Source organism: Sorex fumeus, unplaced genomic scaffold (assembly GCF_029834395.1).
Source record: "Sorex fumeus unplaced genomic scaffold, SorFum_2.1 ptg000002l, whole genome shotgun sequence".
Lineage (NCBI taxonomy): Eukaryota > Metazoa > Chordata > Mammalia > Eulipotyphla > Soricidae > Sorex > Sorex fumeus.
Window position 1 is genome coordinate 28931957 of NW_026606059.1, and position 14105 is coordinate 28946061.

The 14105-nt window shown below is 42.0% G+C and overlaps 1 protein-coding gene across 4 annotated transcripts in view; it reads left to right on the forward strand.

Annotated features, from left to right (window-relative positions):
• The window catches only part of NCOA2 (nuclear receptor coactivator 2), a 290336-nt gene that overhangs the window by 171794 nt on the left and 104437 nt on the right, over nt 1-14105 (forward strand). For all 4 annotated transcript variants that reach the window (XM_056128060.1, XM_056127915.1, XM_056128128.1 and 1 more), the window contains exons 3-4: nt 8584-8688; nt 11997-12169. In XM_056128060.1, coding sequence (XP_055984035.1) covers nt 8603-8688; nt 11997-12169 — 259 coding nt within the window. In that variant the 5' untranslated portion in view covers nt 8584-8602. The remainder of the gene's footprint in view (nt 1-8583; nt 8689-11996; nt 12170-14105) is intronic.

Below are 14105 nucleotides of genomic sequence, written 5' to 3' on the forward strand. Positions count from 1 at the left end.
CATTTAGGAGCATTCTACAGTGGAAATAATAAAAATACTTTTTATATAGGCTCAGAGTCTGGCCCTTGCTATTCCATAATAAAAAGTTGTTTTTATTTTTAATCTCATGAAAGTTTAAAATGGATTTCAGAATAAAGAGCAATAATTGAATTTTAATCTGGGAAAGCTGTGAAATGCATACTGTGTTGTTGTTCTTAGTCTGATGACTTCCTTCCCAAATATTAAACCATCAGAGAAAACTGGTTTTCTGACCATTAAATTGGGGCTAAGTGCACCCTATTTGAAGAGGAGGGAAATACTTACATTATGCAAGGAATGCAGCTTCTTCCCTGAATGTTTTCTCATCTGAGGCCTTATTAAAACCCTAGCCTTGCTATTCTTGGCTCTCTTAGCTCTGGCTGACATTGTTAAATATATAAGTAACCCAGTGACTGGCTATACTGAGGAACTCAGCGTATGATGCTCCAGAAAGTACAGACCATGTTATTTGTACCATTGGTATCAGGCTGGACGTTTCCCCCCTGTTTGTAACGATACTTTAAAACAGCTGTCAACCACTTAACATACTTTGCACTGAATTTTGCTAGGACAAGACTTGGAGAGGATTTTTTTTCCCTCCCTTTTTTAAAGAAAGATATAGATGATAGAAATGTTGCAGCAAAATATTTGTGTAACCAGCGAACATGAATTTAGCCATTTATTTGATTATTGCAGCATGTGTTAAAGAGCTGCTGCTGCCCATTGCAGCCTAATGTGTTTATCACAGTCTTCCCAATGGCATCTTGAAGTGTCTCTCAGCTAAAAAATTCATGAGTATTATTGGCTTTCAGTCAGAAAATGGAATATGTCTTCTAGTTACTGTCTAATATACCACTTTAAGGCCATTATACAAAAGTAAATCTAAGAGCAAAGGATATCAAAAAGGATGGGATTTTTAGCTTAAACATTTGTTTAGGCACTGTTATTCCTGTTCCTTGGAGTAAGAGACAGCGTAAGAGAAGGTAGGTGCTGAAGCCATTTTCATGGGAGAAGAACGGTTGTAATTGTAGAATATGTAATGGCGGATGGATGTGTTGTCTCAAGTTGTGTAACCAAAAGTACTTTTTCATGGAAAACTCCTAACCTGATAATAGTGGTTTGTGTTTGACTGATTTGCAGTGACTGAAAAAACCAAGTGTACAGTAAGATGCTCTAAACTATTGAAGTTAAACTGAAAAATTGTTTCCAATTAAAATTCCTTTTATGCTGGATCTAAATGAAATAAGTTTCCTAAAACTTAGAGAGTTAGCTGTTACCACTGTAAAGAATTGATGTGCCACTGCCATCATAGGTATATATCATTTCATAAATTAAGAGAGAAAATTGGTGTGAAAAGCAGGCAGCATAGCATCATAGTGTAAGGTTAAAAGAGCTCTTTTGAGCTGCTGAAAAGAGAGCACTATAAAACATTTTATTGGAAAAATTTTATTTTTAGAATAATTACATAGCATCTTCTCTGAGTGTTTAAATGCATTACTTGTTTTGCCACTGGAAAGGAGAAGTTCCCTGCATTTGGTCCATCTGCTTAAGGTTGTGTTTGCATGTATGATGTTTCTTTGTTTGCTTGTAGACATGAATCAACATCCTTGCCTAATCTAATCTGCACATTTACTGTATAGAATATTTCTTTACCTCTTGCCTAAAAGTTAGGGTCTCGCCAGGATGTTAGCTGGGGTAATTTTGTGCAGTTGACACCGTTTGGAAAGAAGTTATTTCCCTTCCTGTCATTACAGTGTCTTTACTGCTGGATCATCTTACGGCCTTCCAAGGTTTGACCCACTCTGTTTTTGTTCTCAGGCATCTACATTCTAAAAGCACATTTTGTATATTTAAGCATTAGATACTGTGTTTTCTTAGACTTATCTGAGTCAGGCCCAGAAATCTTGTTCTTGTCAAAGAGATACTTCATGGAACACAGTACACTCTGAGAAGTTGTGTCAAGTAGAATCAGCAAATGTTTTCATTGGTGATAAAGAAACAGAGAGTGCGGCTTTACTGATGAGGTGGGCTCCCGCGTGATGGGGCGCTCTGAAAGATGATCCTTTCATGATCTCATCGAAATGGAAAAGTGCTTATGTGAAGATTTATGCTTTTACCATTTCTTGAGTATTTCTTATTTTCACAGAATCTCTAGAGACTCGGACAGCAGATTATTTAGCAGCGTCATTAGCTCTTATAAAGAGCGTTCAGCAAGAACCTGGAAGGCCTGAGAAGCTGCAGCAGCCTTTCTGGTCTCGTATCAAGAGCTCGATAATTTATCAGGCAGCTAGCTCCTCTGCGGAGGCGTCGAGATGAGAAGTTGTTTCAATATCTCTTTGTATGTCATTTCACTATAAATTTCTCTCAAAGCCAAGAATTTTGGAGAGGGTCTAATTTTAATATATTTCTTAAAACAGTGCAAGGCTGATGTTAGGTCCCTTTGTTATGTTTCGATCTGAGCAACAGTGTTGTCCTTATTTATTCTGTAACTGAATTTGTTCAGCGTGTAATAAATCTTACAGTTTTTACAGGCCTTGTTTGGAAGATGGCCAGTACGGATAAAAGATAAAATGCACGTTATCATTTACATGCTTTAATGGTATGAAGGCTGTATTGTGAGCAGCGGCTTTGTTACCTTACAAGTTACATTGATACGTTTCAGGCAGCAAGAGTACATTATTTAATTGTGTTGAGGCATAACATTTTATTTTGTTTTCTGTCATTATTCTCAGATTTAACTGGCCGTGTTCACCCCTCACAGAATAGTGTTAACTATCAAGAAATAAGACAGACTCGTTCTTGTGGCTGTAACTCTTCACGGTGCAGTGTGGTACATTTGTTATCAAAAGGTGTAAGGGAGGATGTGCTGTAGCAGTGAAAACAGGGTTATTTAGTAGTAGATACTAAGACGGGCACGTTAAAACTTCTTTTCCAGTCCTGCTCTTCCACAGTACCCCAACAGCTGGTAGAAATTGGCTTGTTGACAGTGACTGTAATTACCACCCGCTACCACCCTAGAGTAGTTTACTTGTGTCATTTTCCTTTTTTTTTTTTTTTTTTTTTTTTTTGCGATTTACATTGAAGAGTTTCAAAATTGAGAGGGAAACAATCAAGAGTTTCAGTTTCGTGCGAATGTTGAAAATATTCAGAAAGCTTAAGAAACTATGGGTTTGGGCCTACTGGCAAACCCTAATTTCTGAAACTTCCTGTATAATTCCCCAGTATTTCCCAACTCTGATATTTTTATTGGAAAGTGATTTTAAATTTTAAATCTTGAATCTACAAAAGTGCATCACAATTTATGTATTCACATGTTTGTTTTAGGTGGGTTTTTTTTTCCTCGCACATAAGAACTAAGCGATCTGTTTACTTGTCTAGTTAATCATTCTATACATCTGTTTCTGGTTTTTATTGTGTCACTTGAATAGAGGGAAAAAATTAACTCACTGAGCCCTACCACACGTTCTAGTGTGAAATACTTGACACTTGTTGCCAGTGGAGACTCACATAGGGCGGAAGGAATATTAGAATCCTCTCGATGAGAGCAACACGGTTCTCTTAAGACAGCTCATTAATGGGGTTCATTGTTATTTACTTGGTTCATTCACCAATGAGCAACTATAAATCCTCGTGTCTTTCTGACGACTCTACATCTGGCTCTCTGGCAGGCAAGAAAGCTGTGCAGGAGGTTGGTCCTGCTTGTCCCCACATTCTCTGCCCTCCTTCTTGTCCCTGCACTAACCTGAAGCAAAGGCCCAGGGGCTTTCTCCCCCCCTCGGAGTGTGTCTGCTTCCCCCCACTTCCCAGTTCATGAGCTGTCTCTCAGGTGGGGCATCCCTGGCCTGCTGACCACAGAGTGCATCTCTGCCCTTGACTTAGCCGATGGTAGACCTCATTCTCCCCAACTCTTTATACCTTTTGTTGTTTTAGGTTGGAGTTGTGCTAGGCATACATAGTCAAGGAAGGTTACTCAGAGTAAAGGGACATATGGGGAAGACCAAGAAAAACAAAGAAACAGACATGTTTATAAAGTTGATTTTAATTTTCGGGAAATTTATTAAGATATCGTCATCGAGGGGAAAGTTGGCATGGGAGGGTTGGGCCATTCCTGGCAATGCTCAGGGGTTACTCCCATCTCTGCATTCAGGAATTACTCCTGGGGGTGCTTGGGAGACTTTCTGAGATGCCAGGGATGGAACCCGGGTCAGCTGTGTGCCGGCAGATTGCCTTACCTACTCTAGCCCTAGATGGCATATAAATTCCTTATTTTCAAGAGACGCTAATGATACTTTAAAGCTACAGAGTAGTCTTTGAGTCAGTCTTGAGTAGATGTAGGTGAAATAGTCTGTAGTGGTTTTATGCCCGAGACCAGAAAACACAAACTCCTTGCTTTGCTCCTGTGTCCTTCTCATCCTTTGTTGTGTGAGTGTCACTGCCTCTTGTAGTTACAGTTAATAGTCTCCGAGTGTGTATGTTTACAGGTAAATGGCCTGAACTAATATTAAATCCCCCAACTGAGCTTATGCTACTGTCAGTAAAATAGTCACGTATTAGAATTGTGTGGTTAAAAAGCTTTCTGATCTTTCTGATAATGCTGTTAATTATTCTGGTAATATTTGAACATTTTTTATATTCAAGGTCGTACTTGGGGAATGAGGAATTACCCTTTAATCAAACAAACTTGTTATGTATACCTGTCTACATAAGGCAGTTTGTTCCATATGGAAGAGTATATTTTGATTGTCAATAAAATGTCAATAAAAAACTGACATTTCTATGTCCTGTGGACATCTGCTTATAGGATGACAATGCATTTCTTTTTCTTTTTTTTTTTTAATTTTTGCTTTTTGTGTCACACCCAGCGATGCCCAGGGGTTCCTCCTGGCTCTGCACTCAGGAATTACCCCTGGCGGTGCTCAGGGGACCATATGGGATGCTGGGTATCGAACCCGGGACGGTCACATGCGAAGCAAGCACCCTATCTGCTGTACTATTGCTCCAGCCGACAATGCATTTCTTAAAAACATGCTCAGGTTGGATTCGGTCCTTTTTGCATGTTCATGAGTGAAACCATGAGATTTGTGCTTCTGTGAAAAATACTGAAAGCAATATGTCATCTGTGAAGGGTTCCGGTGTTTGGGTTTTTGCTCCACCTTTTGCCCTTCTGCACCCCCTGTAATGCTCTCCTCCATTCCACTAGCCTGGATCCACCTCATACTGTTCTCCACCCCAGTCAGAGAAAAGTTCCTCTCTCTGGGCCATCACAGCTCAAAAAGGGTCACATCGGCTGTATCACAGTCACCTCATTCTCCTCACGGGACTTTCCCCTGTCTCTTCTGGAGAGCAGCCTTCAGCCCTGTGCTCACAGCACAGGCTCTTGACTGGGCCTGCAGTGGCTGGAGAGCAGGCTTGCTCTGACTAAGTGATGTTTAGCTGCGGGGAGGGAGCTGGCCCACAAGCGCACGCCGTCCAGATCTTGCTGCTTCTCCCATCTGTTCCGTGAGTGCGCGTGTGATCAGAGGATTGATGACTTACTTGATAAGGAGACTTTTGGCGCTAACATTTTAATTAAGAGCAGGAATATGTGTGCGGACACCTTAAGTCAGGGTTCCGTGGCTTGCTAATTCCTTTCAGAAGTCCACTGCTGTGGGTGCTAATCATCATCCCTATTTTATGAAAGAGATAATTGAAGTATACAAGGTCATTTCTCTCCCCCGCCCCAATTTGATTTTATTCAAGCACCGTGAACTGCAGAGTTATGCATATAGCTGGGTTTTTGACACTCAGTGTTCCATCACCAATCCCTCTGCCAGTGTTCCCAGCCTGCCATCTTGACAGGCACCTTTTAAATTGAGTTATTAAAGTTTGGGTGTTACCATTTCAGGTCCGTTGACTGTGTGGTTTGGCTATTTAGCACTGGAAAAGGTCATTTAAGATACTCCTGGGGGGCTGGAGTGATAGCATAGTGGGTAGGGCGTCTGCCTTGCACGCAGCCGACCTGGGTTCGATTCCCAGCATCCCATGTGGTTCCCCGAGCACTGCCAGGAGTAATTCCTGAGTGCAGAGCCAGGAGTAACCCCTGTGCATTGCTGGGTGTGCCCCCCCCCCAAAAAAATACATTCCATCTAGTCCCACCGTGGGGCTTGGATGGTGGTCTGGCCTCCAACTTCTCTGCCCTGGTGCCCTTCACGAGCTGTTTCTGAAGATTACATTGTATGCCTAAGTTTCTTGGCACATAATAAATGTTAAGTGAATAGTAACTAAATGCAGATTGCACCTATCAGTCCCAAATCAAGACAGCGGGAGAACCTTGGGACTTGGTTACTTTGCTCCTACCAGCTCTAGGCTTAGCTTGCAGAATTGCCCCCTTCTGTGTGCAGTTGGTGCAACCTCCCTAAACTGATACAGTGTTTCTTCATCTTCTGTCCATGTGACTCTCTAAAAAAATTTTAACTCCTTTACTGGCTCAGAAATGACCATAGTGCAGCCAAGCTTGCCTGGTTGCACCTGAGAGAGCAGCTGGACCGCCTGACTGTATGTGAGCATGGGGGCGAGGTCGGGTTGGGGGGCTCTCTCCATCCTTGTCCTTATTCTGGGTGAACCAGTTGCTCTCCGTCATCTTCCTTAAATCCTTACCTTCTAGTAGCTTGTACTGTGTGATTTTTTTTCCAGTTGGGGGAAAAAAAGAAAAGCAACCAGAAAACAAAGTGGGTGAAAGCAGCTTAACCTTGAAACCTTGATTTGCCTCAAAATCTTCATTCTCTCTGTTCAGTCATTTGACTTAGTTAATGGTCAAGGGCTGCACCCAGCAGGCCTGGGATGGGGGCCGGGGCCTGCCTCTGTTCTCAGGCATTGCTCCCTGGGGCGCTTGGGGGATCCCAGGGTAGCTGGAGCTGAACCAGGTGTCCGTCGTGCAGAACATCTTCTCAGCCCTTTGAGCGGTCTCTCCAGCCCCTGCTTAATTAGAACTTAAGCTCCTGTGACTTTTGTCCTTTGCTTACTTAAATATTTCACTTCTGCTAAGGATGACAAATGTCAGGATACTGATTTGCTTATTCTATATTCTTTTATTTTCATACTGGAAGAAATTAAGCAAGCAGAATCAGTCGTTGTCTGCTGCATTTAGGATCCACTAGATTAGGATGTTTAGGGAATATCAGATTCCCTGAACGTCTTAATCCAGTAGTTAAGATATACTTAACTGTCATATTCGCTGAACATTAATCAAATATGTGTATGTGTATATATGCGTGTGTGTATATATATATTTGTGTGTGTATATGTGTAGGTGGCAGGGATGGGCGGGGTTGGGGCTCAGGGGCTATTCCTGGTTTTGTGCTGAAAGGACCCCCCTTGATGGTGCTCATTGAGAGCGGGCAGGATGGTAGGGTCATAAATATGGGATTTAAACGAAGGCTGGCTTCATGTAAAACAAGCGCCTGTCTCAGGAGCTGGGGGAGAAGGCAGCTGGGAGAGAGAAGGGATCACTAAGTCAATGGTGGTTGTATGAGGAATAGTTTTGGATGGGAGATGTGTGCTGAAAGTAGATAAAGGACCAAACGCGATAGCCTCTCAGTATCTGTATTGCAAACCATAATGCCCAAAAGAAGAGAGTATGGAGGAAATTGTCTGCTATAGAGACAGGGGGAGGGTTGGGAAGGGGGGTGTATACTGGTGGAACATTGGTGGTGGAGAATGTGCACTGGTGGAGGGGTGTTCTATCATTGTATGACTGAAAATCCAACATGAAAGTTTTGTAACTGTATCTCGTGGTGATTCAATTTAAAAAAAAAAAAACTTGCACCTTACCTCCTGTTCTATCTCTCTGGTCCTGTTCCCTGACTTTTTATGAGTATATCTTAAGATTTGGGGCTAAGATTGGGGCATTCTTAACTAGGAAAGAAGGTTCAGCGGGGTGTGAGATCAGAAACCATCACGGGACGCCGGGAGGGGTTTCAGGGACAGAGGCAGAGCAGGGAGACAGCTGCTGTCAGGGAGGAACCCCAGGAGGCTCAAGGAAGCCAGACTAACACATGTTTGTGGGGCGTCCTGCTCAGCTGACAGGAGTGACCTAGCTACCTGGCTTGATTTAGTAACCTCTGGTCAGAGCCTGAACTGCCTCTGCTCCTGGCTCTCTGTCCCGGGGGAGCTATTACAGCACAGGCTTCACATTGGCCAACCCAAAACAGAGACTGGGAGGAGCCCCTTACAACACCTGCAGTTTCACCTGGTACGAGATCGCTCCTGAAACTGGAGGCTGACTGCAGAAACCAGGGCCAGCCAACCACAGGTCATGGTGGTGTTGAAATCTGTCCCCGACTTAAGGAGTATGGGCCCAATGGAGTAGCCTTGTTTCTTTTTTAAATGCTGACGTTGACGTTTGCTTTTAAGTATAGTTTTTGAAAAGTGAGAATAAAAGGTAGCTTTTTTTTATTAGAAGCTGTGCGTGCTCATAAATCAGAGTTGTCAGATTTCTGGTTGAAGTAAAAGTTCTTGCGTTGTTCATAAATTGGCCAGGATACTTTGTCATCAGTTTTCACTTTTTCCCCTTGTTTTCTCTTGTAGTTGCTGATATGTGTTCAAGATGAGTGGGATGGGAGAAAACACCTCTGACCCATCCAGGGCAGAGACACGAAAGCGCAAGGAATGTCCTGACCAGCTTGGACCCAGGTGAGATTCGGCTGAGGGACGTTTGATGGGCCCCTGAAAACCACAGATGTGCCTCTCCAGTCTTTGTACATTGACTTTTACTCCTCATTCAAATATTGTTTGATTTTTCTCCTTAGTAGCTACATCTTCAAATCTTTATTACTCAGCTTGTATTCTGGATATGCTGATCAGCTACAGATCTTACTATTCTGGTTTTTGTTTGTTTGTTTTTTGCTGAGGGGGGGCAGGAGGTGTAGGCGGGCCAGAAGGGCTTTCTCCTTGCTCTGTGCTCAGGAATCAATCCTGGTGCTTCTGGGCACTGAACTCACTTGGCAGCAAGCAAGGCACTTGGCTTTCCCCACGCTATTCTCTCTTGGGCCCCTAAACCTAACTTTTCTTTTCCTTTATTTTCTTTCCTTTTCCCTTTGATTTATGGCTTTGGGGTCAGACCTGGCAGTGCTCAGAGCATACTCTGGCTCTGCACTCAGGAATCACTCCTGACAAGCCTCGGGGAGCACTATTGGTGCTCGGGGTCAGCTCTTGGTTCGTCTCCTGCAAGCCCCTCCCCACTATACTGTCTCTGGCTCCAGGTCTTCTCTGTCTTAAGTTCACCTTTTCATTGTGCTGCATAGATCACAATGTATTATTAAGAAGACAAGAAGATCAATAGTAGTAAAGACTATTATTCCTACACTGGGTTTTATTTTCGGTTTGAGAAGAGGGTTGTTCATTTTCTTCTTTTGATGAATAAGGCAGTCAGTGTTAAGTTTACTTGCCTTTGAGTTATGATGAGGATTGTGGCTCTTCAGTGAGTAAAAAAATAATAATAATAATTTTCAAGCAAGTTCCATCTCATGGTTATGGGTGGAAGTGTGAGTTGTCATAATCTCTGTGCTGGGTAATTAGAAGCATTTATTAAAATTACAAATGAATGTCCTCTTTGAACTGGCAGTTCAATTCTAGGAATATCCCAGCAATATAAGTTCACAAGCAAAATGATGCCTATACGAGGTTACTTATTACTAGAGTTATAATAGCTAAAGATTAGGAAAAAACCTAAATGTTTATATAGAGCTGTTTTAATAACTATAATTTGTTCATAACCTGGAACAATCTAGTTGTGGGAAAGAACAAGGACTGATTGGGGGGAAAAAAAAAACCTCTCCAGTGGTTATTGTTTGGTGACAAAAATAGGTTTAGAAAATGTTCCTGGACTGCTACCATTTATGTTTTTTCTTTTTCTTTTTTTTTTTTTAAGGAAGATAAGAATCACTGGAACTAGAGAAATTACATAGGGTTTGTGGGGAAACCCATTTGGTCCCCAGTTCTAGCACTGTTTCCAAGTGGTCCCAGGTACTACAGGGCCCTAACACTGAACTGAACCCCTCGACCCAACCGAACAGGTGTCACCGGGTTCTGACCAGCCCTCCAGGAAGAATCTACCTTTATATTGTTGAAGGATAATTAAGAAGTGCTTCAAAGCTGTTAGCCATTTGGGGAGAAGGGTAAGAACTAGGAATAAAGGCAACAGAAATAGAAACTTTACTTTTTCGATGTTTTAAATCACATAACATTGAAAACCACTGATTTTCAATGTTAAATTTAAAAGGTGGTTTCTACTAAATGGCCAGTAAAATGATCCGATGAAAAATAGTAGAAGCATCAAGAAAGGAAGAAAAGAAGAAAGGACCCAAGGCCAAAATTTTCTCTTCCCTGGGGCTGGGGTGATAGCACACCGGGTAGGGTGTTTGCCTTGCACACGGCCAACCCAGGTTCAATTCCCAGCATCCCATACGGTCCCCCGAGTACCACCAGGAGTAATACCTGAGTGCATGAACAAGGAGTAACCCCTGTGCATTGCTGGGTGTGACCCTGAAAGCAAAACCAAAAAATTTTTTTTCTATTCCCTTCTCCCTTCTAGTTGGTCACTGTCACTGTCCTCCCATTGTTCATCGATTTGCTCGAGCAAGCCCAATAACGTCTCCATTTTGAGACTTCTTGTTACTGTGTTTGGCATATTGAATACATCACGGGTAGCTTGCCACGCTTTGCCGTGCGGGCAAGATCATCTAAATCAAAAAAATCTTAAGTGACCCCTGGCCATGTCCCGGCCTCAGCCCCCATGAGTATTACTCCTGGTGGTGCTCGGGGGACCATATGGGATGCTGGGAATCGAACCCGGGTTGGCCGCGTGCAAGGCAAACGCCTACCTGGTGTGCTATCACTCCAGGTTTAACTCTTGGTACCCCATATGGTCCCCCAAGCATTGCTAAGTATGATCCTGAGCGCAGAGCCAGAGTAAGTTCTGCGCACATCCGAGTGTGGCCCCCACAACAAACATACCAAGAAATGAGATTTAGATAAAGGAACTTTGTCCTTTGTCAGTAACTCTTTAGATAAACGAGTTGGACAAACCATGTAACTTCTGTGAGCAGTGTTCATCTCTGAATCAGTAGTCTGTGAAAATAAAGTTAATATTAAGTGGGGAATAAATAGGAGTTTTTGTAAATTGTGAAACTTCATATACTATTGTTATTATTATGCACAATGTATAAAAAACACAGAAAGCTGTTTATTAAATAACTGACTTATTGCATTACTTGTATATCATTCATGGACCATCTGCATGAAAGAAAATTTGCACCCTATTATCAGAAAAAAAATCTGAGTTTAGTATATTATCAAATTTAAGTGAGAAGATCTTGGCAATTTTTATTCTTTCTCCCATGCCAAGAACTTTTAAAAACTTTGACTTCTTTATTTTGCATGTCATTCAGGTAGGGAGATTAATAGTTGCTGCTCTGGGATCAGATGCACTTTTGTTTCTAGCTGTTTGGGTTTTGGAGTTTTTTCCTTTTTGCATTTTAAAAGGCTGTCAGTTTAATTACTGACACCCTACAGAAATCTTTGAGGGCCCAGCGTGGTAGTACAGTGTGTTGTAGGTCACTTGCCTCGCATCAGCTAACCCAGGTTCAGTCCCCAGCATTGCAAACGGTTCCCCTAACTCCACCAAGAGTGACCCTTGAGCACAGAGCCAGGAATATCCCCTGAGCCCTGCTGGCTGTATGTGGCCCGAAAAAGAAAAAGAAAGAAAAAACATTGAAATTATAAAGATTTATGTTTGTTGTCTTGCTGTGCTTTATCAAAAATTCTTTGAATTCTCTTATTCCTCTAACCAGGTGAGCTTCCCATTCTTTTTCTAATCTTCACACACATTACATGAAGAGTGCTTTTCTGCTGTCATTGTATTAGACATTGTTTAGCATGCTTGTATTTTTTATAGTAGCTCTTTCTCAAATCCATAATAAAAACAACTTTCTTCTTTTTAGCCCTAAGAGAAGCACTGAGAAGCGTAATCGTGAACAGGAAAACAAATACATTGAAGAACTTGCAGAACTAATTTTTGCAAATTTCAACGATATAGACAACTTTAACTTCAAACCTGACAAATGTGCAATCTTAAAAGAAACTGTGAAGCAAATTCGTCAGATCAAAGAACAGGGTAAGAGAACCGAATTAATATTGTGGCCAGTTAAGTTGGTTTCTGTTTTTTTTTCTAGAAACTTCTGTGTGAGAAGTCCCTTTCATCCACTTCTTAGGCTTAAATTATTGATGAGGAAATGATATCACAGTGCAAGATGAATGCAAGTATCACTTGCAGTGGTTTATAAATAGACTCTGTATAAAATTCGGCAATTCCCTAAAGAGCGATGAGACTGAGGTGAAGCCGGGTGATGTAACTTTTCCGGTTGTAGACCTGAATGCGGTGCCCAGTGATCCTCCTCCCCTACCTTGGCATTTTCATAGCTTGCACCGCCAATGACTGTCACAGTTTGTAGGTGAGGCCTCCACTGAAGAGAGAAACCAGAGGTTCGGTGGGGACCCGCCTCCTGTCTCAGCTAGTCAGCACCTTTGATTAAGTCCGAGCCTCAACTAGCCCTACCACTAGATTAGAATTTCATATGCTGGATGACAAGAGATTTGAAAGGCTCAAACCTCTCCTCTGAATTCCTTTGTGAAGTTGAAGCGCGGAGCATGACAGCTTTCTGCCTGGGTTGTTTCTCTCAGAGATCATTTTCTCCCTCTCTTCTTTGATATTTTTTGCCTACAGGAAAAAAAAAATCAAGAGAGTAGCATTTTAAAAAAACACATTGGACTTGATGGTGCCAAAACCAAATGTGCATTAAGCAAGTTCGAGCAGCATCTCCATGCCGGGGCTCTCGGTATTCATACCCTGGCTTCCTTCAGGGGAGGGGAGATGATTATCTGTTGGAATCTTGTTTTGAAGGCAATCCTTCTTACAGATTAGTTTTGTTTTGTTTAAGTCTACCTTTTATATCATATTCAGAAGAGGACTGTTTTAGAAAGATCACATGCTTGTGCACATAGGGACAGGAGCTTGAGAGCTGCTTGTTGCCATGTGTCTTAAAATCCTCATTTTTCTGTTAGCATAGAAGATCGTTGGCATTTTTCATTTTCATTATACCTATTGAATTAACAGAAGACAATTTTACCAACATAACCCATCTCCTTTAAAACTTAAAAATATAGCATGCACCACCCAATTTCTAATGATAGCCCACTCTGAAAGACTGTCTTCATCTCATGGTTTCTTCATCTGAATTGACTCATCACAATACCCAGGATTCAACAGGTTTCTGCCATCAAAACCTGTAGTAGTCTTCCTCCTCTCTTTCCTCTTTTCTCTAGCTATCAAAAATGCAATCTCGTCTTTGTTTCTCCTTTATACTTCAGCTTCAGCTGATGGATAAAATAATATTCCCAAAGCTCTTAGGAGAAATCATTTGTTAAAAGTTTTTGCAGGGGCTGGAGCGATAGCATAGTGGGTAGGACATTTGCCTTGTACACAGCTAACGCAGTTTCGATTCCAGCATCCCAAATTTCCCCCCAAGCACCACCAGGAGTATTTCCTGAGTGCAGAGCCAGGAGTAAGCCCTGTGCATTGCCGGGTGTAACCCAAAAAGCTAAAAAAAAAAAATTGCAGGGGCTGGAGTGATAGTACAGTGAAGAGGGCGTTTGCCTTTCTTGTGGCTGACCCAGGTTCGATCCCTGGCATCCCATATGGTCCCCCGTGCAGAGCCAGGAGTAACCCCTGAGCATCACTGGGTGTTACCCAGAAAGTAAAAAAATAGAAATTTTTAAACACGAATGAAAGTTTTTGCAGTGCTTTGAAGTCCCTGTGTTTCTAGTTAGGATAACATTGCAGTGAGAGAGAGCAGTGAGCTTCTTGTTTCTGGTGATTTTAAGGGATTCAATTGTGTGAACATTGCATGGTAGGTAGTACTTTTACACTCTAAACCAATTATATATTTACCACTGTCAAGGTCTTGCATAAGGTTTAAAGTTTTACAAAACCTTGGTAATTCCCCCTTCAAACCATAAAACACGTTAAGATGTGTCATGCTGGGACCCTGCCA